A 26,608-nucleotide genomic window follows, 5' to 3' on the forward strand; every position below is an offset into this window, starting at 1 on the left:
GTACAAAAACGTGGTTCGTGATGGCCAAGGATGGATGTATGGATTTTTGATCCTCTCTCTCTCTCACACACACACAAACACACACACACACATCTTCCAAGGTGTCCCTAAGATGCTGAGTGGCCGGCTCTGGTCTTAGTGAAGATAACGCTGTGTCAACTTCATTTGTGACATGAATGGAAAGAGCCCCCAAAGCCCCAGAGCTCTTTCTCTGACATTTGTAGAGAATTTTATGCAGACCTTTCTCCTGACCCCATATCCTTTTGATCAGCAGACAGCCCATGAGTTTGATAATCTGACAAGTTTAGGACATGTCTGACGCTCTCACCGACCGGTCCCACACTGTGAGGACAGCGCCGCCTCTGCGGAAGTGAAGAGCAGCTTGGCCAATCGATGTTCTGCAGGTGACGTTTTTATTGAAGTATAGTGGATGCACAATATTATATAAGTTACAGGTGTACAATATAGTGATTCACAAGTTTTAAAGGTTAAACTCCATTTACAGTTATTATAAAATAATGGCTATATTCCCTGCGCTGTACTATATATCCTTGTAGCTTATTTATTTTACACATAGTAGTCTGGACCTCTTAATCCCCTACCCCTTTCTTGCCCCTCCCCCCTTCCCCATTCCCCACTGGTAACCACTACTTTGTTCTCTGTATCTGTGAGTCCCATTGGTGACTTTCACCTTGAATTCAGTGCACTGAGTGTTAGGTGATCAGAGACCCTTGTCAGTCCAAGGTCCCTGCTCCTTCTTTATAACCTGTCATCCCTCCTCTTCACTTGCTTTCCAGATTCATCCACCTGCGCACACTAACTCATCGATGCCAACATGGAGCTTTACTTATTGAACAGTTACATGTCTGGCTGGTACAGCCACCATCCTTACAGTTTGTTTTCGTTATGTGACTATTAAATACACGTTATTACAGCTTGCATTAGGCAGCTGAGGTCGACTGGGTCATTTCATCACTGAAATCAACCAACACGTGCTGTTGAGTTTTACTTGTAGAGGGCAACTAGGTATCCTCCCTCATAACTATTAAAATAAAGGTCGTGGTGCCTTATAGACTTCTTAACAATTACCGATAAAGAGAGAGGGAGGGAGGGAGGAAAGAAGGAAGGAGAGAAGGTGGGAGGAAGGGAGGGAGGGAGGGAGGAGGGAAGGAAGAGAGAGAGAAGGAAAGAAAGGAAGGAAGGAAGGAGGACGGAGGGAGGGAGGAAGGTAATTCACATATACAGAGAATATTTTTTGATTCAAGGCCTCTATTCGGTGCATCCACGTGACTCTCAACAATCCTGAAAGCACTGTCACGCGCTTTTTACGCTTTTCCCCCAGACACATGGGAACCGAGTGTTTGCCCTTGGCCTGGGTTTTAGGATGTGTTGTGGGTTCATTTGCCCCAGGTGGCCCAGATTTGCAGCCCATAAGGAAAGGGGAAGAGTCTTGAGGGTCAAATTCAAAAGATCTGGGAAGAGTGTTACATCAAAGAATTGGCAACAAATAACTTGCAGACACCAAGAATCCAGGTCAAGGGCACCTGGAAGGAGTCTCAGAGGCAACAAACAGCATGGACGGCAGGGGGCGCAGAGTGGAAAGGGCCTTTTAAGAAGAGCTTGCTTCTGAGTCTGGCGAGGTAGAAAACACGGAGGGGCCACTAGTGGTCGCTGGATGAGAAAACAGAGACTCAGTGGCCTCAGATGACAGCCCCAGACCCTGGAGCTGGTAAGGGCAGACGTGAGATTTAAGACCTGCTCTGTCTGACCCCAAATCCATTACATCAGTCACAGGTGGTATGACTGCCCTTCCCGTTGACATGCTGAAGTCAGGCTGGGAAAATCCAGGAATTGGAAAAAGGCAATTGGGCACCAAACAAGTGAAGTCAAGGTTGAGGAGGAATATTTTCTTTCAGCACAATGACATCCAAGGGGTGGGAATTGCAAAGGGGGAATTGAAAAGCTGAGCAGGAGTTTTCCTGTCTTTCCCCCTGTTTCAGGCCCTTCCCCCTCTCAGCTGCATTGACCCGGGAAACACAGAATTCCTTCTGCATTGACAGACCAGCTGGAGCAACTGAGATGGGCTTGGGATCCAGGATGTGTGATTCCAGACATGGCCACAAGGTGGAGACACATGGTTGTCAATCCCTATGTCTTATTCCAAGGCTGAGCCTCATTGAGGGTTTACGCAACAGTACGTTTGCTGGGGAGTAAGGTTTAAAAACAAACATAGTTTTGTAGTCATTTTCTTAACCCTGAGTAAGGCAGCCCTGGGTCGTTTTTCTAAAGGACTCGGGCTAATTTAGAAATACCTTCCAATTCCTTAGACCAGTTGTGAATACATGATTAACCTACATTATTTAATACTGCAAATATTTATCATGCTGGCGCCCTGTGCAAACACAGTGCTGTATTTTGAGAGGGAATCTGGACTGTAAAACAAAGGCAAGACACAACTGGGAGAGGTACTTCCCTGGTGGTCCTGGTGGTCGCACTCCCAATGCAGGGGGCCTGGGTTCCATCCCTCGTTGGGGAACTAGATCCCACATGCTACAACGAAGAGCCTGCGTGCTGCAACTAAGACCCGGCGCAGCCAATAAAAAAAAAAAGACACAACTCAGGGAGGACTTTATCAGACACCACTGGAAGACATACCAGGAGGGCATCTAAGTGTAGCAGGCTTAGTCCAATAGAGAGAGTATAAGCAATCTATTCATAGATGATTCAGAAAAAAATTATGTTTAGATATAAACAGAATAACAAAACAAATGTGGCAAAATGTTTTTTTAAAAAAGGTGAATCTGGATAAAGGATATATGAGAGTGCTTTTTACTGTTTTCAGAATTTTTCTGTAAATTTGAAATTGTTTTAAAATAATAAAAGGTTTTAGTTTTTAAGCACTAAGATCCCAGGAGTCCTGGACACAAGATTCAGATTTTCTGTTACCCATCTGAGTGGCATTTGTTGTTTCAGGTAACCTCTCTGGCCTGTGTCTCTTCTTCTGTAAAACAAAGAATCCAATTTGTTTTCACTGCTGTAGAGTGTTCCACTGTATGAATAAACCTCAGCTCACACATTCCCCTAGAAAGAAAGAAGGAAGGAAGGAAAGAAAGAAAGAAAGAAGGAAGGAAGAAAGGAAGGAAGAAAGAAAGAAAGAAAGATGGAGGGAGGGAGGAAGGAAGGAAGGAAAGAAGGAAAGAAGCAAGTGAAATTAATTTTAGTAATATATTTAATTTACAATATATCCAAAATATTATCATTTCAATATGTAATCACTGTGTTCAATTATTGATGAGATATTCTAAATCCTCTTATTTTCATCATCTTCTCGGACTCACAGCCCACCTTAATTGAGAACTAGCACATTTCAAGAGCTACTACCCACCTGTGGCCCATGGCTGCCTCAGTTTGAACAGCAGAACTGCTGGTTCTCTGGGCAACTCCAAGCTGGGGTCCAACCCCAGCCCCCATCCAGGCCACTCTTTTCTGGTCTGAGGCTGGAAAGCTTTCTCTCGCTCCTCACTTGTCCCTCAGATCTATGGTCAGTGCACATTTCTTCCTCTTCCAACAAAACCTTGACAGTTTTGGAACTACAAAGGCAAGCAACCTTTATCCTCTGCTTTCTGCGGTGCCCTGGCTTCCCTGAGCCATGAGGGCAGTAAACCCAGCGTACTGAATGGATTAGAAGGAACTACGAAACTGAATCAAAACTATTTTCCTACAGCAAAGTATTTTTTTCCTTTAATTTTGTTTTCTGTGTTGTGGGGTGCAGGGGGTGGGGAGAGCAGTGGACAGCTCCCTAGTAGAAAAAGGATTTCCCCCAAAACTCCTCCAATTCCACCAGGAGGCGATAATTCAGGGTCAACAGGTTCCTCTTTTCAGGTCAAGGCTCTGATCCTTCAGCATCTTCAGCATCACTTGCTTGAATGTAAGAAGGATTAGCAGAGGCCAGTTTAGGGAATGATGGTTTGGCTTGGAGGACCAGGGAGGGAAAGGTGCCGGGGGACAGACTGTAAACTCCCTGTGGGCAGGGGTAGTATTTTATATGAGCTGCATTTATTATTACAGTGTTATGTGATTTAAGTACCCTGCTATATCATTTTATCCTCATCACAAACATACAAAGATTTATAGTGTTATTTCTCCCATTTTACAGATAAGAAAACTGAAGGTCAGACATATATATGTCATATATCATGTATCAAATCATATATATTATATATCTATATTTATCATATACATCATAGATAAATAGATGATAGATATATAGATAGGTAGGCAGCTACAGATATATGCTGTATAGATATATACTATATGATTAAAAGGGAAGAAACATAAGAAATATTAACATTATCTCTGGATGACTAGGGACAAGAATAAGGGCACTGATTTTCACTGTACATTCTCCTATAAATTTTGAGTTTTCAATTGTGTAATACGATGCCTAATTTTTAATAAATACAACTTAAAATATGAAATCCAGTCGAATGTAAGTTGAGGCATCTCCCGACAAATCACCGTAGAGCAGATATTTGTTCAGGGAAGAGTCACCAGGTTGCCTCTCTTCCTGATGCAGTTATGATACACGTCCCCCGGGAGCCCTGGGGGAAAGCTATAAAAGAACTTAAAAAAATATCTGGCTTGCGAAGATTGCCTTTCCCAATGTCCTTTGGTGTGCAGAGCTTCCTGAAAGGAAGTTGGGCAAATCTGTGTAGATTAAGGCAACAAGACTTCTGCGAAAAGAAGATGGAGAACCAGCCCCACTTTCTCTGGTAGACCTCCTCTGGAGAACTGGGATGGTCTCAACTGAGCCCCACTGTCAGGAAGTGATATGAAGGACTCCCAAGGGGTAGCAACCATGCTGGGCAGTCTACACTGGGAAGCATCCCTACACCATGCCTTAGAGATTCATGGGGTGGGGGGTGGGGACAGCATGCAGCTATGACAGAAATACCATCTTGATCTGGCCCCCACTGCCATGCCAGCCAGTTTCATGGCTGTGGTTGTTATAGCAGCTAGCATCAATTCCCCTGACTGATACTCTAGATATTTGCATTTTACAGAGGATGTCTTTCTAATTGGTGAAAATTCAGACTAAATAAAAATCTTAAAATTCACTCCATTTGAGGAGACAGAGTCCTGCAAAGAACCTCTTAGGTCTTAGATTCTATCTTCTACCATGTTCTTTTATGTTTTAAACCACCCTGCAGAGGTCACTCTCTGATTGGAAATGGGATACCTCTAAGGGCCGCTTTAGGTCAGGCTTGGAATGTGACTGGACCGAATTCAGTTCATGTCAACAAATGTTTTTGAGCGCTTACTCTGCACAGGTACATGACTAAGCCCCTATCCACATTATGGGGCCCCTCAACACTCTTCACATCCACCTTTCAAATCCTCATTGCCAGGAGTCCATGTTGCACGGCATCAGGGAACACCACTCAACACCGTGTTGTATGTGAAGGGTTCCACCTACCGTTGTGTCATGGTCAGGCTTCACAGATGCATGAGGCTACCTGGTTATTCCTCTGGTTGTTTTCGTTTTGTAATTTAATATTGCTCCCACTAGACAGCAAGTTCTCTGAAAACAGGTATGGTGTATCTTTTTCACTACTGTATTTGCTGCTATAGTTTCACTGCTGCATTTAATAGTACCTTTGAGTGTTCAAATAATTTTTGTTGAACCAATGACTAGGTAGATGGATGAGTGAATGAGTAAACGAATGAATACAGACTTGATTAGAACATACTGGGGGAACTCCAAACAGATGTCTCCTCCATCTGGGTGGATGGTGAAGTTTTAGCAAACATCCCTGACAAAATAGGAAAAGATTCTGGGTTAGAGCACTGCCTCAGTTTGGAATGTAGTTTCCTGTAAATAGCAGAAACTCCAACAAACAGTTACCTAAAGACGTTCAGGTTTATTTTCTCATACAACATAAACGTGGACAGGTAGTAAGATCAAGAAGATACAACAATTATACATAATTATGGACCTAACAACAGACCATCAAAATATGTGAAGCAAAAGCAGACAGAATTGAAGGAAGACATAGACAGTTCTACAATAGTAGTTGGAGACTTCAGTATCCCACTCTCAATAATGGATAGAAGGACCAGACAGAAGATAAGTAAGGAAATAGAGAACTTAACACAATAAATCAACTAGATCTAACAGATACATACAGAACACTCTACCCAAAAACAATATACTTATTCTTCTCAAGTGCACATGGGACATTTTCCAGGATAGACCATATATGAGGCCACAAAGTAAGTCTTAATAGATTTAAAAAGATAGATACACAAAGTTTCTTCTCTGACCACAACAGGATGAAATTAGAAATAAATAACAAAAGTTAAACTGGATTCTATTCATTGTTTTTTAACTGCATTTTATTCATGTTGAGACAGGAGAGGAGCTACATCTGATGGTTGGCCCAATTCATACTGCAAGGGCATTACTCAATGCTCAAAAAATTTTTTTTTCTTATAAGAGATTACGCAGTATTATAAGACAGAATTCAAAAAACTAATTGACACTGACACATAACCAACCAATTTATGTTTATTTATAAATACTTGAAAAGGGAAAAAGAGTAAAACTGGAAAATTCACAAACTTGTGGAAACTAAACAGCACACTCTTACACAACCAATGGATCAAAGAAGAAATCATAAATGGAATTAGAAAACACTTAAAGATAAATGAAAACATAAACACAACCTACCAAAACTTATGGGGCACAACAAAAGCAGTGTTAAGTGGGAAATTTAAATGCTTACATTAAAAAGGGGAGCAAAGATCTCAAATAAAAAACCTAACTTTACAACTTTAGGAACTGGAAAAAGAAGGATAAACCCAAAACTAGCAGAAGGATGGAAATAATAAATATTAGAGCAGAGGTAAACAAAATAGAGAATAGAGGAAAAGAGAGAAAATCAACGAAACCAAAAGTTTGTTCTTTGAAAGATCAACAAAATCAACAAAACTTTCCCTAGATGGACTAAGAAAAACAGAAGACTGAAATTACCAAAATTCGAAAGGAAAGTGGGGACATCTCTACCAATTCTACAGAAACAAAAACGTTTATGAGAGTACTACGAACAACTGTACACCAACAAATTTGATAGCCTAGATAAAATGGGCAAATTTCTAGAACTTACCAAGATTGAATCAAGAAGAAATAGAAAGCCTGAACAGACTAATAACAAAATAAGGAGACTGAATCAGTAATCAAAGACCTCCCCACAAAGAAAAGCCCAGAACCAGATGGATTCTCAGGTGAATTCCAGCAAACATTTAAAGAAGCGCTAATACCAGTCCTTCTTAAACTCTTCCAAAAAAATAGAAAAAAAGGAACTCTTCCAGAATCACTATATGAGGCCAGTATCACTCTGATATCAAAGCCAGACACTATAAGAAAAGAAAACTAAAGACCAATTTCTCTTATGAACACCGATGCAAAAATCCTCAACAAAATACTAACAAACAGAATTCAGCAAAATACTAAAAGAATTATACACCATGACCAAGTGAGATTTATTCCTGGAATGCAAGGATGATTCAACATAAAAATTGATCAATGTAGTACACTATATTAACACAGTGAAGGGAAAAGCCCATGTGATCATTTCAATTGATGCAGAAAAAGCATTTAGCAAAATTCAACATCCTTTTAAGATAAAAACACTCAACAAACTAGGAATAGAAGGAAACTACTTCAACATTATAAAAGCCATATATAGAAAACCCTCAGTGGACATCATACTCAACTGTGAAAGAATGACGGCTTTTCCTCTAAGATTAAGAAGAAGGTAAGGATGCCCACTTTGCTTCTTCTATTCAACATGGTACTGGAAATCCCAGCCAGAGCAATTATGCAAGAAAAAGAAATAGAAGGCATCCAAATTGGGAAGAAAGAAGTAAAATTATCTGTTTGCAGATGATATGATCTTATATGTAGAAAACCCAAAAAGATTCCACCAAAAATACCCTGTTAGAATGAATAAATGAATTTGGCAAAGTAACAGGGCACAAAATCAACACACAAAAATCAGTTGCATTTCTGTACATTAACAGTTAACAATCTGAAAAGGAAATTATGAAAACAATTCCATTGGCAATAGCATCAAAAAGAACAAAATACTTAGGAATTAACTTAAGCAAGGAGGTGAAAGACTTGTACAATGAAAACTACAAAACATTGCTGAAAGAAATTAAAGAAGACGTAAATAAATGAAAACACATCCCATGTTCATGGATTGAAAGACTTAATGTTGTTAAGTTAAAAATACTACCTAAAGTGATCTATAGATTCAATGCAATTCGTATCAAAATTCCAATGACATTTTTTGCAGAAATAGAAAACCCATCCTAAAATTCATATGGAATCTCATGGGACCCCCAATAGCCAATACAATCTTGAAAAAGAAGAACAACACTAGAAGACTCACACTTCCTGGTTTCAAAACTTACTGTAAAGCCACAGTAATTAAAAGAGAGTGATCCTGGGGACTTCCCTGGTGATGCAGTGGTTAAGAATCCGCCTGCCAATGCAGGTGACACGGGTTCGAGCCCTGGTCTGGGAAGATCCCACATGCCATGGAGCAACTAAGCCCATGTGCCACAACTAATAAGCCTGTGCTCTAGAGCCCGAGAGCCACAGCTACTGAGCCCACGTGCCACAACTACTGAAGTCCGCGCACCTAGAGCCCGTGCTCCACAACAAGAGAAGCCACTGCAATGGGAAGCCCATGCACCGCAACAAAGAGTAGCCCCTGCTCGCCACAACTAGAGAAAGCCTGTGCACAGCAACGAAGACCCAATTAAGCCAAAAATAAATAAATAAATAATTTAATTTAAAAAAAAAAAAAGAGAGAATGATCCTGGCATAAAGTCAAACACATAGACCAATGGAATAAAATAGAGTCCAGAAATAAACCCTCACATATATAGTCAAATGATTTTTGACCTGAGGGTCAAGACCATTCAATGGAGAAAGGACAGTCTTTTCAACAAACGGTGTTGGAAAAACTGGATATCTACATGCAAAAGAATTAAGTTGGTCCCTTACATAACAGCATATACAAAATTAACTCAAAATGGATCAAAGACCTCAATGTCAGACCTAAAGCCATTAAACTCTTAGGAGAAAATATGCGACAAAATCTTCACAACCTTGGATATGGCGATGATTTCTTGAATATGACCCAAAAAGCACAGGCAACAAAAGAAAAAATGGACAAATTGGACTTCATGAAAATTTTAAAGTTTTGTGCTCTAAAGACACTATCAACATAGTAAAAAGGCAACCCACAGAATGAGAGAAAATATTTGCAAATCGTATATCTGACAAGGATTAATATCCAGAATATATAGACAACTAAAACTCAACAACTACAAAAAAATCAATTTGAAAATGGGCAAAAGGCTTGAATAGACATTTCTTCAAAGAAGATATACAAATGGCCAATAAGCACATAAAAAGTGCTCAACATCATTAATCACTTGGGAAATGCAAATCAAAATTGCAATGAGATACCACCTCACATCCATTAGGATAGCTACTATTAAAAAAAACAAACAAACAAAAACCGGAAAAACAAAACCAAGTGTTGAAAAGGATGTGGAGAAATTGGAAACCCTTGTGCACTGTTGGTGAGAATGTAAAATGGTACAGCTGCTGCAGGTAACAGTATTGCAGTTCCTCAAAAATTAAAAATAGATTATCATATGATTTAGCAATTCCACTTCTGGGTATATACCCAAAAGAATTGAAAGCAGGGTCTCGAAGAGATACTCGTACACCATGTTCATAACAGCATTTTTCACAAGAGCTAAAACGTAGAAGCAACCCAAGTATCTACTGACAGATGAATGGATAAGCATAATGTGGTATATACATAAATGGAATATTATTCAGCCTTCAAAAGAAAGGATTTTTCTTTTAATTTTTTCTTCTCCCTTAAGATACTTTAAACTTTATTAATATCTCTTATATTAACAGTAAACCTAAGAGTCCAGAGAAACGTGCCGCTAGTTCTGGAGCCATGGGCAAGACTCTCTTCTCTCTGGGTCTTAGTTTCCTTGTCTGTAAGATGAGGGGGACCCAGCCTTCAGTGCCTTTGTATTCTTCTGGCTCTCCATCAGTTCTCCCCACTCCCCAGCAATCCCAGACATTTCCATGGGGCTGTGATTTACAAAGCTATTCGAAGGTACCACCCTACATGAGCCACATCTTTTCCTGGAGTCACATGGGGCTGAGCTCCTGCCCTCCACACGCAGAGCTGGGATGAAGAAGAGAAGACAGGAGAGATGCATCGAGAGCCAGTAGGATGGAAGGTTTCCCACAGGTCCATCCAGAACGCCACTCCCGGTCATCCTCAATGAAGCCAGCCTGGCTGATGGCACAAGAGGGACAGTCCTGGGGAGACCAGCTGCCTTGTCGGTCACCATCAAGGGGAGCAGGTGGAGACAGACATGGGTGGGGGCTGAGCCCTGGGCCTCCTGTGACCCACAGAGCCCTCCGGTTGGCAAGGCTGGAGACACAAGCTTATGTCTTCTTAACCATGCTATACACTGGCTCCTGCGTCTGGGGCTTCTGGGAGGGAATTCTGTCCGTCTTAGAATCCTGGCTTCGGGAATCAAATACCACGGAGGTGTAGTGAAGGTTTTCACTGGGGAGCCCCTGCAGAGACAGAGACCAGAGGCTCAGGAGAGGCAGGGGAAGCAGGAACCCCCCAGCTGAGGGTGGAGTCTGGGAGACACCAGACAGGACCTTAGAGAGGTTCCACTGGGGGGCGGTGCCTCCACCCTTCCCCTCTGTCCCGGCCTCTTTCTCTTGCAAGGGCTGGTCTCCAAGATCCTGTCCACCCTCCTGCTCCACCCGACCTGCTCAAGACACAGCACAAAGTCCCAGGCCTCAGAGCCGGGGGATTCCCTGGAGTCTACTTTGAGGTCATTAGTCACCAAGTTAGAAAAACAAGGATGTTGTTAGTCTCAGGGCCACGTGTCTGATGCTTAAATCTCCCCCTCATCTTCTCTAACAACTGATCCCTCAGCCTCTGTCTAAACTGTTCCACTAATGGGTGGCTTATGACCCTGGGCCGGGTGGGGTTGGGAGGCAACCTCTTCCGTTATTCTACTTTACGATGGCTGTGCCGAAGGGTTGACCCCATAGGGGGTCATCGATAAAAATCTGAAAAGCAGAGTTCATTCCAAAGAGATGATAGGACCAAAACAGTGAGAAATCATAGTCTTTAACGTTGGGTGTATGGTACATGGTCGGTGCCTAATAAATGCTGTACTTTGTTGACTATTGATAATCACTGGCCATTTCAATAGCTCCCTCATCTCCCACCCCACCCCCCTCACCCCCAGCTACAAGGACAACAACCTTTGGCAAAATCTACACTTGCCCCATTTTCTACGTGTCCTGGTCTTAGAGAAACACTGTGGATCCCCTCACTCGCCTCTCTGCCTGCTGCCACCCCACAAGGTGATGCCTCTATCATAGCCCGGGGTCCCTGTGACGGGAGCTGGGCCCTTGCACTCACCAAGTTGCTGTATTCCACCTCCTCCTGGGTGGGTCTAACGGGCTGTTCCAGAAGGGGCCACATCTGCAGCTCTAGATTCTCATAGCAGGGTTCACTCTGTTCAGCAGCCTAGGGGGGGCATGAGGTGTGAGGGCTTGCTGGGTGTCCACAGAGCCCCTCCATGGTCCAGCCCAGAGGGCCCTCTGTCCCTCCTTCTCTGCAAGCATCTCCCTTTTCCCTCTCTGCTCTCAGTGTCCCAGCCTTCCCACTCGGCCTCCCGCTTCCCACACTCTGGTCCTCTCTGGGGAGCATTTGAATGGTCAGGTCAACAGCTGGGCTGGGAGGACCCTCCCTCACCCCACTTTCCCTGGAGTGGGAAGAGACTGGCTAGAGTTCATGATGACCCAGTGACCGGATCTCCCAGGCACTGTCCTTCCCGCTCGGGGTGAGCACCTCGCTCCATCCACGTGTGATCCACACAGACCTCCACTGGCTGATGGGACAGTGCAGGCCCCAAACATCCTCTGTGCTCCCCCCAGCTACCCAGACACACCTCCTGCAGTAGCCTTTCTTACCTGACTGGGGTTCTGGGGAGGCTCTGGATTCTCACCAGCTAAAGAGACAAGAGAAGAGAAAGGAGGTTGAATCCCAGAGCAGGTCAGGGATGGGGATCCCTATGGTCCAACCGGAGGAAGGCCTTTCCCCAGAGACTTCAGCCCTGGGGACCTATCGCTTCAGGCCGGTAGCATGGTAGGAACTCAAGGGTTTGTTGAATGGGTGAATTAGTGAATGAGGAAATGAATGAATAAACGAATGAGCAGGAAGGCTCCAGCTTGGGGAGAGGGGCCAAAGGTAGTTCTCCAAACAGTCACTCATAAAAGTGTTCCCCAGGGACTTCCCCTGCAGTCCAGTGATTAGGACCCCACGCTTCCAATGCAGGTGGCATGGGTTCAATCCCTGGTCAGGGAACTAAGATCCCGCATGCTGCGTGGCATGGCCAAAAACAAAAAAAAAGTTCCCAGGTGGGAGAGACAAGAAAGGAAGGACACTCATTTAAAAGGAAGTGTCTGTATGATGAAAAAGTTCTAGAAGTCTCTTTTGCAACAATGTAAATATACATGACTCTACTGAACTGTAAACTTAGAAATGGTCAAGATGGCAAATTTTATGGTAGGGGGCTTCCCTGGTGGCGCAGTGGTTGAGAATCTGCCTGCCGATGCAGGGGACACGGGTTCGAGCCCTGGTCTGGGAAGATCCCACATGCCGCGGAGCAACTAGGCCCGTGAGCCACAACTACTGAGCATGCGCGTCTGGAGCCTGTGCTCCGCAACAAGAGAGGCCGCGATAGTGAGAGGCCCGCGCACCGCGATGAAGAGTGGCCCCCGCTTGCCGCAACTGGAGAAAGTCCTCGCACAGAAACGAAGACCCAACACAGCCAAAAATAAATAAATAAATAAATAAATTTAAAAAAAAAAGCAAATGTTTACTGTGTACAATTGGATTACTCCCACAAATTAGTAGCCCTTAAATAGTTTAAAAAAAAAAAAAAAAAAAAAAAAGAATCTGCCTGCCAATGCAGGGGACACGGGTTTGAGCCCTGGTCCGGGAAGATCCCACATGCCGCGGAGCAACTAAGCCCGTGCGCCACAACTACTGAGCCTGCGTGCTAGAGCCCGTGAGCCACAACTACTGAAGCCCGCATGCGTAGAGCCCGTGCTCCACAGCAAGAGAAGCCGCCGCAATGAGAAGCCCGCACACCACAACGAAGAGTAGCCCCTGCTCGCTGCAACTAGAGAAAAGACCGTGAGCAGCAACAAATACCCAACTCAGCCAAAAATAAATAAAAGAAAAAAAAAATTTTATGGTAGGTATTTTTTTTACCGCAATTTTAAAAAATGCAGATCTGCAGGCCCCACTGCTGATGTACTAAATTATCAACGTTGGGGATGAAGTCCAGCTATCTGTGTTTTAACAAGCCCTAAATTTTTTAAAATAAAATAATAAAATAAAAGGCAGTGTCCTTGCAGAGACCTAGAGCCGCATCAAACTATACAAAGTCACAAGGGTCATCTGCTCTGACCCCCTGGCCTGGGAGTCTGTCCCTCCCAGACACGAGGCCCTGTCAGCTCTGAGGGATTGCAGCTCAGGTCACACAGCCTTTTGCTTCTGGCTCCTGCAGCGTGGCTCTGCAGGTGTCCTGCCTCTGAGCAAAACTCTGTGCACCCCTGGCCCTTTCAACCCGGGGCCCCAGAAGCCGATGGGGAGCAGGTGATGCACACGCAGCCAGAATGCCCTAGGTCTGGGTGCACCGCCAGGGAACTCCAGAGCCCAGTCTACTAAAAGCTGCGGGGAGACACTGTCCAGCCTCAGGGAGGGGGCCCCAAAGTCAAAGGTGAGATACCCACCTTCAGCAGACACAAGGCCACGTACGACAGAAGTGTTTGCTAAGCCCCACCAGTTGACTCAACAGAACATGCAACCAGGGGCTCTGAGATATGAACACATTTTGTTCCAAATGCTGCAGGCGGGTGCCCCACTACCCTCCATCCCTTCAGCTGAGATGGGTGATTTAATGGGAAGGAGGGAGGGGGCTGGTGAGGAAGGGATGGGAGTCCATTCCTGGGGAAGAAAGTTGGCACTGAAAGAGTTGGGTGGCAACCAGCTGGACGGGATGCACCCTGAAGGCGGACCCAGTCTATCCTGGTCATGACAGTGTCCCCAAGAGCCCGGCACAGGCCCTGGTGCACAATAGGTGCTCAGGACAGCTTTGCTGAGTGAGTGAATGATTGAATGAATGAATGAACAAGAGTGGGCTGAGGGGAAGAACCATGAGTGGGTGGTAGGGCAGGCATCAGGCTGAGGTGGGAGGGGCAAGGACACCGGGAAGAAAACCCCAGATGCAGCCAGGAGACAGGAGCTGAGACGCAGAGCAGGGGAGTGACAGTCAGCCTACTTGAACAGAAAACCTTTCTCCTGTTAAACAAAGATCACGTAACAAGGTGTCACCCACCCGCACAAGTCAACTCTGAGTCAGGGATTTTTAGAAGAACATTATTAGCAGGGAAAATCATACAATATGTTAAGGTTTAAAAGTGGAATTACAGTATGATGCAAACATTTTAAGAAGTCAGATATGCAAGGGACTGCAAGGGCGTGACTCAAATGCCCGTGGTTGGTTTTCTCTAGGTGGTGCGAGCTTCCGTTTTGATTTATTACGGTGAGTTTATTTCCTTCTTCGTGCTTTACTTACTCTTCCAATTTTCTACAGCGATCACACATCCCTTTTTTAAGCGGGGGGGGGGGGGCAGTGCTTTTTAGGTGAAAGGGCACCGTGGAGATGGCCGGGACCCACAGATCTGAGGCAATCCAGGCTGGGAAAACCCCCATGTGGTAAGCAGTATGGGCTGAAGTTTAGGGGGAGGGTTCCCAAAAATGATATGGGAACAGCAGATGGGGAAGAGGAAGTGGTTTTCTTTCCATCCACCAAGGACACATATGCTGAGGCTGATTTCTCTCCTAAAGGCCTGAGCTGTGCTGGGGGGAGAGGCTGAACCCCACGGGGAGGCTGGAGGTGAGAGAGTAATGCAGGGTCCCCTCCACCCGGCCCCCAGAAAGTACCAACTCCCAGTTAGCACTGCAGCTATGGAGCAGAGCAACCTTGAAAAGCTCAGCATTGGTAACTACGAATGAACATCCCCCCAGAACCTTGTGCACATGGAATCAAGAACCCTCAGCCCAGTAAGCAAACTTAAGGCTCACATTCCAGCTCAGGCAGAAACCTGCTCTCCTCCAGGTGACAGTTGGGCCTCCAGCCAGCAACAAGACCACAGCTTCACTGGTTCCTCTGTTCTTCTGTTTATTTAATTTGCTCAACTGTTTATTGAGCACCTACTTACTGAGCGCTGGACAGGATGCTGGGTGCACCCTACCTTCTCTGTTTTAATCTGAGCTCAGAGAAGAGCGACTGGACCACAAGATGCCTGGAGCTTCCTGGGGCGCCCGATGTGACGATATTAAATAATACATTCATTCAACAAGTACTGTACTTTCTTGAGTCAGGATCCTTGATCTTAAGGAGTTGCACGGGCTGGTGGGCAGGCAGGCATGGAAGCAGGTGTGACAATCTGGTGTGAAAAGGGCTATGATGGTGGAAGAACCGAGGTCCACCCAGAAAGGGCCCCTAAGCTGCTCTTTGGGGGCCAAGAAAAGGTCCCAGAGGAAAGGAAATCTGAGAGCAGTGCTTAGGGCCCAGCAGGAGTGAGCCACAGAGAGGCAGGGGGGCACCCCAGGTGCCCAGAGCAAACGCAGAAGAAGTTGGGAAACAGCTGCCTTCCAGAGTGTAAGGATGGGCAGATTGCAGAGGGTCTTCACTGTTCTGTGGGGACCTGGACTTTGGAGAGTGTGGGAGGTCACAGAAGGGTTTAGACAGAAGCACCAGCACCCACCCCAGGCCCCGCTGTGGGAAACACCTCTTTTTGGGGAGCCATCTCCCACAGCCTGGATCCGCCATGCCAGGATATCGCCTCTTGGGTCTGCCCTCTAGGGTCACCCGGGATATGTGGTCTCAGGGGATGCATTCTTGAGGACCATTCTGGGCACCAGGACACAGAGCCTCGAAGACCAGAGGCTGTGGGCGGGGCCTGCCTACCCTGGGGCAGCAGGTGTAAGGAACTCACTCACCTTTGATCCGTCTCTGAACCATTCTCCAGGCCAGCAGTGAGATGCCCGCCAACAGAAGCAGCAGAAGTGCCAACAAGGCCAGCGGCACTTGGAGCCTGAGGGGAGAGAGGGTGAGGTGGGACATCATGTCTTCCCTCTCTTGTTCAATAGTTAGATAAGGTCCCATTGAAAAAATGTAGATGGTATAAAGTCTCCTTTCTACACATCCCCCATCTACCTAAATCCCCCCACAGACACACACACGGTGTACCTAAGAACCTTCCAGAGGCTCTTTATTCAGATACAAGAAAATACGAATGTATATTATTTTTATAGATGTCCTTTTTTCACACAAAAGAGGCAGAGTATAAACACTAGTTTTTTTACTTAACAATGCATCTTGGAGAGCTTTCCGTGTCAGTACGTAAAGAAGTCCTTCGGGGTGTGTTTTTTTGTTTGTTTTTTACAGCTGCATAGTATTCCATTGCATGGACGGACCATAAATTATTTAACTCTTCCCTCTCTATGGGCATTTCTCCCAGTCGACTTCAATTACAAACATGGCTGCAAAAAATCACCTTGTAACTATACCACTTCATATTTGGACGAGCAGCAGCTGAGCTCCTGGGAAGCTGACATAACCTGGGGTTTCTGGTCCCTCACTTGCTCAGGCCCTTTCTTTAATGCCTGGTTTGCATCTATAATGCTCTAGTCCTTTCTTAAAGATGCACTCCCCCGCCCCCTGTAAATTGCATAGGCTTCAGCCATACAAAACCCAGCTCTGTCCCCCAGGTGTGTATCTGCAGAGCCAGTTTCTGGAAGTGGCATATTTGGGGCCTGCATTTCACCTTGCCTGTTATTAGGATTGTCACTTGGGTTGTCAGGAAGCCAGTGGAGGGGCCTTGGGGGTGTCATGTAATAAAGAACCTGACTGGCCTTTGCCCCTAGCTCCTGGAAGGAAGACTCTAAATCCTTGGGATTTTCCTAGTAATAGGAGTACGTTTGTTATTCACGAGCCCCTTAGATCTGCCTGAGTTTTTGCTGAGAGATGGCATGACCCAGGATGGGAGCTGGTCGCCGGAAAGACTGACCACGTAATTAGAGATCTGGGGCTCTGAGCCAGCCTGACCTTCAGGGAAGTGAAGGGGGGCTGGGGAGTGAGGTCAGTCATGCAGACAATGACTCAATCAGTCATGCCTGCATCATGAAACCCAAATAAAAACTATGAACACTAAGACTTGGAGGAACTTCCTGGCTGGTGAACACATCAATGTCCTGGGAGGGTGATGTCCCCTGACCCCACTGGGAAAGGGCACGGAAACTCTGCATTCAGGACCCTCCCAGACCTCGCCCTGAGGGTCTCTCCATTGGCTGGTCCTGACATTTATCCTTTATGATAAAACTGTAAGTACAGCACTTCCCATGGGAACCCCCAAATTGGCATCCAATTGATCAGAAATGTGATGGCCTGGGGAATCCCCAAAGTCCTCTGGCACTTCTGACGTCAGCCGTCTTATGGGACTGAGCCTTAGGAGTCTTATGGGACTCTGGGGTCTGTGCTAACTCCAGGTGGTCAGTGCCGGAACCAACTGGCAGGGCACCAGGTGGTGTCAGAATAGAGAGTCTGTGAACCCCAGAAATGGTTTCTGACAGTATGTATTTTCTGGGGAGAGAATCTATAAATGCTGTCAGATTCTCCCGGGGTTTTTGGCCTCCCACCCCTGAAAAAAAGGATCGAGACTCCCAAATTTAGAAGAAAGAATCTAAGACTTTGGAATCTCACAAACTTGGCTTGGGAGCCTGGCTTGCCTCAGTGGCTGCATGACCCAGCCAGTCACTTACCTCTCAGAGCCTTGGTTTACTGGTCTGTAAAATGAGGGTAATAACGGTAAAGGTTGTGAGTAACGAATGAGAACATTCATGTGAGGCATTTAGTATGTGCCTGGTAGGATATCATCAGCTCTCATTAAATTTACTTTCCCTCCATCCAGCCCCCAGCTTCTGCCCGGCCTGAGCCCTCTCTCAGAGCCCAGGGCAGGTTCACCCTGACCCCTACAACCCAAGCTAGGAGATACAGACTGGCTTCCAGCCTGGGTGCAAGGGAGCAAGAGGTCCCCAGCCAACAGGGATGGGGCTCCCGACCCCAAATGGACAAGAGGAAGCCCACCTCCAAGACATGGGGACTCGGGCGCCTTACCCCCACCCCTGCATGGCTTCCTCCTCGTTGCTGGCGCTGTAGGTGGGACTCACTATGGCCAGGGTGGTGAATGACATGGTTGAAATATTGATTGTGGTTGTCGAGGTCTCGGCCACAGTAGTAGGGTGGGTTGACACTGGTGCTGGTGCAGAAACACAAATCAGACCCAGGGAGTGCTCTCTGACTCTCCCACCACTCGCCAATACCTTTATTGTTTGATTTCACACAAAATGTTCACTCAGGAAGAGGGCAGGATGGAGGACCCTGCAGCCAAAGTCTCCCCAGGACCCTCCCGGGGCCGAGTGAGCATTTCCAAACAGGACACAGGTCCCCAACAGTCCCGATTCCATCCTGCTGATGAGGTCAGGGTCCTCTGGAGGGCCCACAGTCACTCCCACTCCCAGGCTCGTTCTCCCCCAACCCCAAGTCACAGCCACACGCTGCCTGCCAGAGACGGCTGTCTGGACTGCAGATCCTGTTAGCATTCCTACTGCACTCGGCACACGGCCCTGTCCCGTCCCACCTCTCCACTCAGCTCCCCACCTTCTGTGGGGCTGCCCCCAGCACGCCCTCCTCTCTCCTTGGCACACTCACTCTCTCGGCCTCCCCTTCCCCTGACAGGCACCTTCCCATCGCTCAAGACTGAGGAGAGGGGCTTCCCTGGTGGCGCAGTGGTTGAGAGTCTGTCTGCCAATGCAGGGGACACGGGTTCGAGCCCTGGTTTGGGAAGATCCCACATGCCGCGGAGCAACTAGGCCCGTGAGCCACAACTACTGAGCCTGCGCGTCTGGAGCCTGTGCTCCGCAACAAGAGAGGCAGCGATAGTGAGAGGCCTGCACATCGTGATGAAGAGTGGCCCCCGCTTGCCGCAACTAGAGAAAGCCCTCGCACAGAAACGAGGACCCAACACAGCCAAAAATAAATAATAATAATTAAAAAAAAAAAAAAGCAGTGGGCTCTGGAACCAGTCCAGGCCTCCTGGGTTTAAAAAAAAAAAAAAAAAAAAAAAGACTGAGGAGAGGTACCAGCGCCCTGACTCTCTCCCTCTCTCTCTCTCTCTCTCTCTCTTTCTCTCTCTCTCTCTCTCTCTCTCTCACACACACACACACACACACACACACACACACACACACACACACAGAGTTTGGTCTCTGATCAGATTTCTGCCTTGGCTATTCTGACCTGACACTCTTCAGGTAACCCTGTTGCTGGTACAGGGGGAAGGAGTGTGCACGGCTCACCTGGGAACACAGACACCACAACGTGGACGGTGGGGTCAAGTGAAAATGGTACCGTGATCCCACACTCGTATGTTCCTGCATTGTCCTCTCTGAGGCTCTCCAAGGTCACTGTGAAGGTGAGGTTGGCAGGATGGTCCCTGATGGACACGTGGCCCCTCATCACTTCTCTCTCTGACGCTTTGGTCTCCACAATCTTCCAAAATAACAAACATGGGGCTTTGCACCAGTATTTGCTGTTGTCTCTGTATTTCTCCGCGTACCGACACTCCACGCTCAGGGATCCCCCCACAATGCCTGTCACTCTTCTGGGGCCACTCAGGGACAAACAGCCTGGAAAACACAACCGAGTCTGGCTGTTCATTAGGTGGGCTTGGGTCAGGGGCGCCCTGGGGGTCACCCCCCAGTGTTCCCCCATCTCATGCCAGCCGCCTCCCATCAGCCAGAGAGTCCTCCCCCGTCCACGCTGTCACCCCTAAGATTTTTTTTTTTAATAAATTTATTTATTTATTTATTTGGCTGTGTTGGGTCTTCGTTTCTGTGCGAGGGCTTTCTCTAGTTGCGGCGAGTGGGGGCCACTCTTCACCGCGGTGCACGGGCTTCTCACTGTCGCGGCCTCTCTTGTTGCAGAGCACAGGCTCAGCAGTTGTGGCTCACGGGCCCAGTTGCTCCGCGGCATGTGGGATCTTCCCAAACCAGGGCTCGAACCCGTGTCCCCTGCATTGGCAGGCGGATTCTCAACCACTGCGCCACCAGGGAAGCCCACACCCCTAAGATTTTGATCACAGCAGCTCCTTCCTCCAGATCCCAACCTCCTTTCCTCTGCCCTTCCCACCCCTCACCAACCAGGGACCTCCCACTTCCGAACTTGTCCGGACAATAAGAACTCGCCTCCAAGCACCCAGCTCCTCCTGAGGGAGAGCATCTCACCCTGAGCCCTGAGCAGCTCAGTAACCTGAAGAACCACTCACAGCAATCTGTTCCCGCCAAGGGAATATGCACCAAGAAAGGGCTGCCAAATATTTCACAAAAGAAGACTAGATAGGGCTTCCCTGGTGGCGCAGTGGTTGAGAATCTGCCTGCCAATGCAGGGGACACGGGTTCGAGCCCTGGTCTGGGAGGATCCCACATGCCGCGGAGCAACTGGGCCCGTGAGCCACAACTACTGAGCCTGCGTGTCTGGAGCCTGTGCTCCGCAACAAGAGAGGCCGCGATGGTGAGAGGCCCGCGCACTGCGATGAAGGGTGGCCCCCGCTTGCCGCAACTAGAGAAAGCCCTCGCGCAGAAACGAAGACCCAATGCAGCCATAAATAAATAAATAAATAAAAATAAATAAAAATTAAAAAAAAAAAGAAGACTAGATACACTTGGTAAACTTTGTGGATTAAAAAAAAAAATCCTTCACACACACAGAAAGTTTACTGATGACAACCTTCATTTCATCCTGGGTCTTACTTCAGTTTGCCCAGATCCTGTAGACTTAATTTTCAAGGGAAGCTAGTGTTTGTTTTTTTTTGGAAGCTCATGTTTTGTTTCTAAGATTTTATGTCTGCCGTTTTCCCAGAGAGTCCTCAGCTAAGGGGAGTTGGGGCACTAAGATGATGCATGCGATGGTAATGCTAGCCTCCAAGCCGAGGACACGTCCCCCTCCCTGATGCATTTGGGTACCACTCCTCACCACCCCTGTAATTCTGTGATCAGGCCCCCAGAGTGGTGGGGGAGGGGTGGCTTGCTCTCTTTTGCTAGAGTTAGAACTCTTTAATTTCACTTGCTTTTTCAGGTTCTTAAATCACTTGAAGACACTGGAATGTAAACTCTGGGGGCCTTCTTCTTATATCTTCAATGTCTACAAGTGCCCGACACATAGTAGGCCCTCAACAAACACTTGGGTGTGAGCACCTCTCCCACCCCACGCAGCTCTCAGTCCACAGGTGTCCAAAATAATAAATATTTTCTAAAATGAGTGGTGAGGCGATGACCAATTTCAAAATTAATACACAAAAACTCACAGCTTTCCTATTGACAACTAGTTGGCAGATAGAATTGAAGAAAATGTGCAATTTATAAGCAAAACAACCCCCAAATTAAAAATGCTAGGAATAAACCTAGCAAGACTGCAGGAGCAATCTGAGGAGAGCCCTGAAAGCTCCTGGAGGCTTAGGAGAGAAATAAGTGCAAGGACGCCCTCTTCTCCCCGGAGCAAGCCTCCCCCTTCTGTCCCACAGCTGCTCTGCCCCACTCTCCCCATGGGATGGGAGTCCCATCTCCCTTCCTTGGAGACCACTGGCCCCCTAGTCCTCAGATCCCTGCCCCTCGAGCCGCCCTGGACAGTCATTCACCTCCATGACCCTGAGACCAAGGCCTGCCCCTGCCCGGTCCCCAAGGTTCCTCCACCCCCTGGGACCCGTGAACCACAGGGAGCGTCCTGACAATAAACATGTCCCCGGGTGCGCTTGGTGGTCACCCTGCCACTCACCCTGGTGTGCCTGCCTCTCGGCCTCCTTCTTCCTGTAATAATTCATCCCCAAACCTCCTGCAAAGCCCCTCCTCCGGGCCCACATCCTTGCCCCACTGTGGCTCATCTAAGGCCAGATGGATGCAGAAGGGGAGACAGACCCTCAGCCCTACCCTTCCGAGGATGTGTGCCTTATGCGGTGGACAGAGGGTGTCCCATTCTGAGTCTCCTGACACCTCCCGTGCAGCTCTCCCCTTCGCACCTTCCCTCTTCCCCCCGCCTGCCACCCCCCCACCACCACTGCAGCCCCTCACCTGGGATCCAGAGAAGCAGCAGAGCTGGGGGCAGCCACGTGGCCTGGTACCACCAGGCCATCTCTCCAGCAGAGATGTCGCCTGCAACAGCGCCAGGCCACAGCTGGTCCCAAGGCTTCAGTCCCCCCTCGAGGAGGAGTGTCAGGCCTCCAGGCTCCCACTTCTGCTTTTCCTCGGGCTTCGCTGCTTCCTCGTTCGGCTTTTTTTCGGTTCTGTTTCTGGAGCTGCTGAAAAGATGGAGGTCTTCGCTGAGGGAGCAAGGCCACCGCCGGGGCCTGAGACGCCCCGGCCGTGTCGCGGGTTCTGTATGTATTTCCAGTAAGGAGACCCTCCCCAGTCCCACAGCTCACCTCCCCTTCCCTCCCACCCCCCAAACCGCAGTGTCAAGGTCCCTCCTGGTCCAGCCAGTAACTCCCTCGGTTTCCCCGTAGTCGAGGTGGTCAGGGTGAGCGCCCTGGGGGAGGAGCGAGGGCCCCAGACAGCACCCACAGAGCGACTGCCCTGGGGACCAGCCCTTCCAGGAGCAGCCCCGGCTCAAGGCCTGGACCTCAAAGGTGGCACAACGACCCCAGAGTCCCTGAATGATTGCTCGTCTTGGACACATGTCCTCCACTTGGCCTGAAGGTCCTCGGGCTGTGACCTTCCTTCCCATGCAGCTCCCACTGGACCCAGCTCAGGGCTGAGTACAGAGCAGGTCTCAGCAAGCCTGCAGGGACTCCTCCTTGGGGGAGCTCAGACTCTAAACATACACACACATATTCCTTGTGACAAGTGCCCCCAGCTCGCCCAGAATGGCCACACGAGCATAGGAAACTAGTCCTAATGTGTGATGTGTCACCTGAGAGCTTGCAGATAGTAACTCCGAATGCCACCATCTGGAGTCCCCAGAATGCCCTTCCCTTCCTGCTCTGGCTCTAAAGTTTCCAGAAATGTATATCTTTCCGTTCAACCACCAAAAGTCATTGCCAAGGTCTTGAACGTCAAGGTTAAGAGGCAGATGCACTGGACTGAGAAGAAGCAGGAGGCTAGGTTGTGGCTTGTCCACGTACCACTGGCGTGACCTTGACCAAAACCCGTGACTCCTGTAAAATATCAATAATAATAGCTAGGGGCTTCCCTGGTGGCACAGTGGTTAAGAATCCGCCTGCCAATGCAGGGACACGGGTTCGAGCCCTGGTCCGGGAAGATCCCACATGCCTCAGAGCGACTAAGCCCGTGTGCTACAACCACTGAGCCTGGGCTCTAGAGCCTGCATGCCACAACTACTGAAGCCCGTGCGCCACAACTAGTGAAGCCCGCGTGCCTAGAGCCTGTGCTCTGCAACAAGAGAAGCCACCGCAATGAGAAGCCAGTGCACCACAAGGAAGAGTAGCCCCCGCTCGCTGCAGCTAGAGAAAGCCCGCGCGCAGCAACGAAGACCCAGTGCAGCCAAAAATAAATAAATGAAATAAATAAATTTATTTTTAAAAATAATAATAATAGTTAATTTGAGGGAGTAAATAGTATCATAAATAAAAATACCTGAATATGAGGTTATGGTAACCTCAAGCCAGTTTTTTTCCAGGAGGGAATAAGTCTGTCCTCTAATGAAAGGCGATAGGAAAATAGGATTTGTTAGGGAGACATATGCTTTACAAATAGTCTACGGGATGCACTTGTCTTTAGAAAGAAAAGGTAGAGAAACACTTGAACTACGGCAAAGAGGAAAGGGCCAGAGGAATTGACCCCCGCCACACCCTCCTGCTCGCCCTAAGCAAGAAATAGAATGATGCAAAATTACCGCATGACGTCAGAAGATAAAGGAAGTGGCACTTGCCCCACTGCTCCCTAGTGACCATCAGTGCACATGAGGGAGGGGAAGATGAAACCTGCCAGCTGCAGGCCTGAACCCTCCTTCTCGGGGCGGTGGCGGGGGGCGGGGGGGTCCTGCAACCATAGAGCCTCTGACCAAGTTTGGGATCCTGTTCCCAGTGCGGATGCACATGCTCAGAGACCAGTGGGCGAGGGTGACGTGGTGACGGATGGGGGCTCCCTGGGCACACTGGCGGCAGCAGCATTGAGCCCCGAGAACGGTAGGGAGGGGCCAGAAAAGATTGAAGGGTGGGACCGCTCAGCGGAACTTCCCTCTGCCCAGCAGCACAATCTAAGAGCCGCCACCCCAGGAAGGTCAGCAGCTCCCCGTCAGCTCTGCCTCTGCCTCCTCCTGAGCTTGAAGGAAAGCCAGGGGGGCCTCAGGGAGGGAGTGTCTCACCCACAGTGTCTTACCCACTGCAGTGGGTCGACTGTGGCCAAGAGGCTGGGCTGAGAAGCAGGAAGAAGCGGGTGCCTGTGGCTGGTGGGGAGAAGGGGAGCTTGACAGCTGGGTGAGTTGGCGATGGCCGGGGGGGGGGGGGGGCGCTGCCCGACATCCGCTGAGCACCTACTGCTCTCCAAGTGCTTGCGTGGTGGTGGAATGCACCCGCTCGGAGTTTCATCACTGCAAGATCCATAGGGCAAAGGGATGGACTCCAGATGAGAAGCAGTCAGGGGCAGAGCAGCGGGGAGGGACGGATGGAGCATCTACTTTCCCTCCCGCCAGAGCCTGGGTGAGACCAGCATCCGCGGCCTGACCCCGAAGCTCCCGTCTGGCCTGGCCTGCCTCTCCGTGGGACTCCCCGGGACCGCCCACACCTCGTCCTCCTGCCCTCCTCTAGGGAAGCTACCCCAGCCTGGCCTGACCCTCTGGGGGCCCAGGTGGCTTGATCAGCCCATGTTCCGGGGTATCCCACAGTCACAGGGCTACCGTCCACCGCCAACGTGACGGCCGTACCATGCTGTTCTGCTTGGGTCTGGACGTGCAGTGGTTGAGACCGAGAGGAAGAGGAAGCTGTGGGTGGGCAGAGGGCTGGCAGTGCCAGCCAGGGGCCTGGGAGCCCTCACAGTCCCTTGGAGGGATCCTCCAGGTTTCCTGCCCCAGCTGCACGCAGGCCCTGTCCTTCCTTGCAGGCACCTGGACCTGGAGAGAATCTCTCCACCCTCAGGGAGGAGCCGAGATCGAGAGCCGGTGCACCGGGGGCCTGCGGAGCTCACCGGGCACCGTGGTTGGGGGTGTGGGGTGGGGGGCGGGGGCTCGGGAGGGGAGCGTCCCCCTGGGGCCGCTCCTGGCTCCACTGCAGAGAGATGGTCGTGAGCTCCTCAGGGCCAGTCACAGGGATGGGGCACCCACAGTGGCAGGGGCATGGACGGCTCCTCAAGGTCATTCCTCCGTCCTCAGCCTCCTCCGTGCCCGCCACTCACCCTTTCACAGCCATCCTCAGCCATCTTCTCAGAAGATCCCCTCCTTCTTCCGGCCTTTCTGAGCCCCCTCCTTCACCTCCGTGCCCTGCAATGCCTCTTTCTGTATTTGATCACGTATGCCCAGGCATCACTGCGTGCCCTCCTTTTCATGGAAAGACTGTAAGACCTCACGAAAGCGGGGACCACACGGGGCCCCCATCGCCCCAGGCTCACATGCCCACCGCACTTCCTGCGGAAGCGAAACCGGACTGGAGATCAATCCAGAGAAGCCCAGGGCACCGAGGTCTCTCTCTCGTCCTCTTGCCAAACTCCACCCCCAGGGAGAAGAAAGGGATAGAACTTAAAATGGTGCGAGCGTGTTAAATCCATCCAACCGAGCATGTAAGATGTGCACTTCACCTAAGTTACACCTCAAACTAGGTTCAAGCAGAGGCCAGTGGTCTGCACACCCGGAAGGGAAAGCACTGGCAGCACCATGGACAAAGAGCCCCCTCCCAACTGCCCAGGGACGCACAGAGGGACAGGGGTCTAAGGGCGCAGCCTTCTCCCAGCGCTGGCTTCCAGCGTCTCTGCTGAATCACAGGTAATAATCTGAGATCTCTCCAGGGAGCAGGACTGAAAGTGTGGGGTGGGTGAGGGGAGCCGGCCTCCGGGGGACCCCTGACTGTGACAATGGGGACAGGAAAGTGGGGAGGGTCCAGCCTTTGTGTCCCGGCCCTGAGCTGCATTCTGGCTTTTTGGGTATCCTTGTTCAGTCAGTTTCCCCTTCTGTGAAATGGGAACACTACTCCTCGCCCTACCCCCTTCACGGGAGGCTTAAAATGAGATCAGAGACGTGAATGGGCTGGTCCATCATTTACTCTCCTGTTTCCTCAACACACATCATGCACATGTGTTCACTTCTACTCCTCACAACCCAGAAAGATGAGATA

The 26,608-nt window shown here is 48.8% G+C and overlaps 1 protein-coding gene across 1 annotated transcript; it reads right to left on the bottom strand.

Moving 5' to 3' along the window:
* Positions 1 to 6,515: 6,515 nt before the first annotated feature.
* On the bottom strand, positions 6,516 to 22,461 carry LOC103008471 (CMRF35-like molecule 8). The gene is made up of 7 exons (XM_028167362.2): positions 22,401 to 22,461; positions 19,635 to 19,964; positions 18,394 to 18,535; positions 16,218 to 16,312; positions 12,113 to 12,150; positions 11,559 to 11,666; positions 6,516 to 10,690 (listed from the first exon to the last, which is right to left on the bottom strand). Exons 1-7 carry the CDS (start codon positions 22,459 to 22,461, stop codon positions 10,556 to 10,558), a joined length of 909 nt encoding a protein of 302 aa, XP_028023163.2. The 3' UTR covers positions 6,516 to 10,555.
* Between the last annotated feature and the right edge of the window lie 4,147 nt (positions 22,462 to 26,608).

Source organism: Balaenoptera acutorostrata, chromosome 20, assembly GCF_949987535.1.
Source record: "Balaenoptera acutorostrata chromosome 20, mBalAcu1.1, whole genome shotgun sequence".
NCBI lineage: Eukaryota > Metazoa > Chordata > Mammalia > Artiodactyla > Balaenopteridae > Balaenoptera > Balaenoptera acutorostrata.

Bases quoted from the DNA above. Each gene is read 5' to 3' on its own strand.
- LOC103008471 (XM_028167362.2), bottom strand. From the start codon at position 22,461: ATGGCCTGGTGGTACCAGGCCACGTGGCTGCCCCCAGCTCTGCTGCTT. The intron at 18,536-19,634 runs GTGAGCCGTGCA...TTTCTGCACCAG, and splicing joins TGTGGTGTCTGTGTTCCCAG to CACCAGTGTCAACCCACCCT. The intron at 10,691-11,558 runs GTGAGTGCAAGG...CTGTCTCTGCAG, and splicing joins AGGTGGAATACAGCAACTTG to GGGCTCCCCAGTGAAAACCT.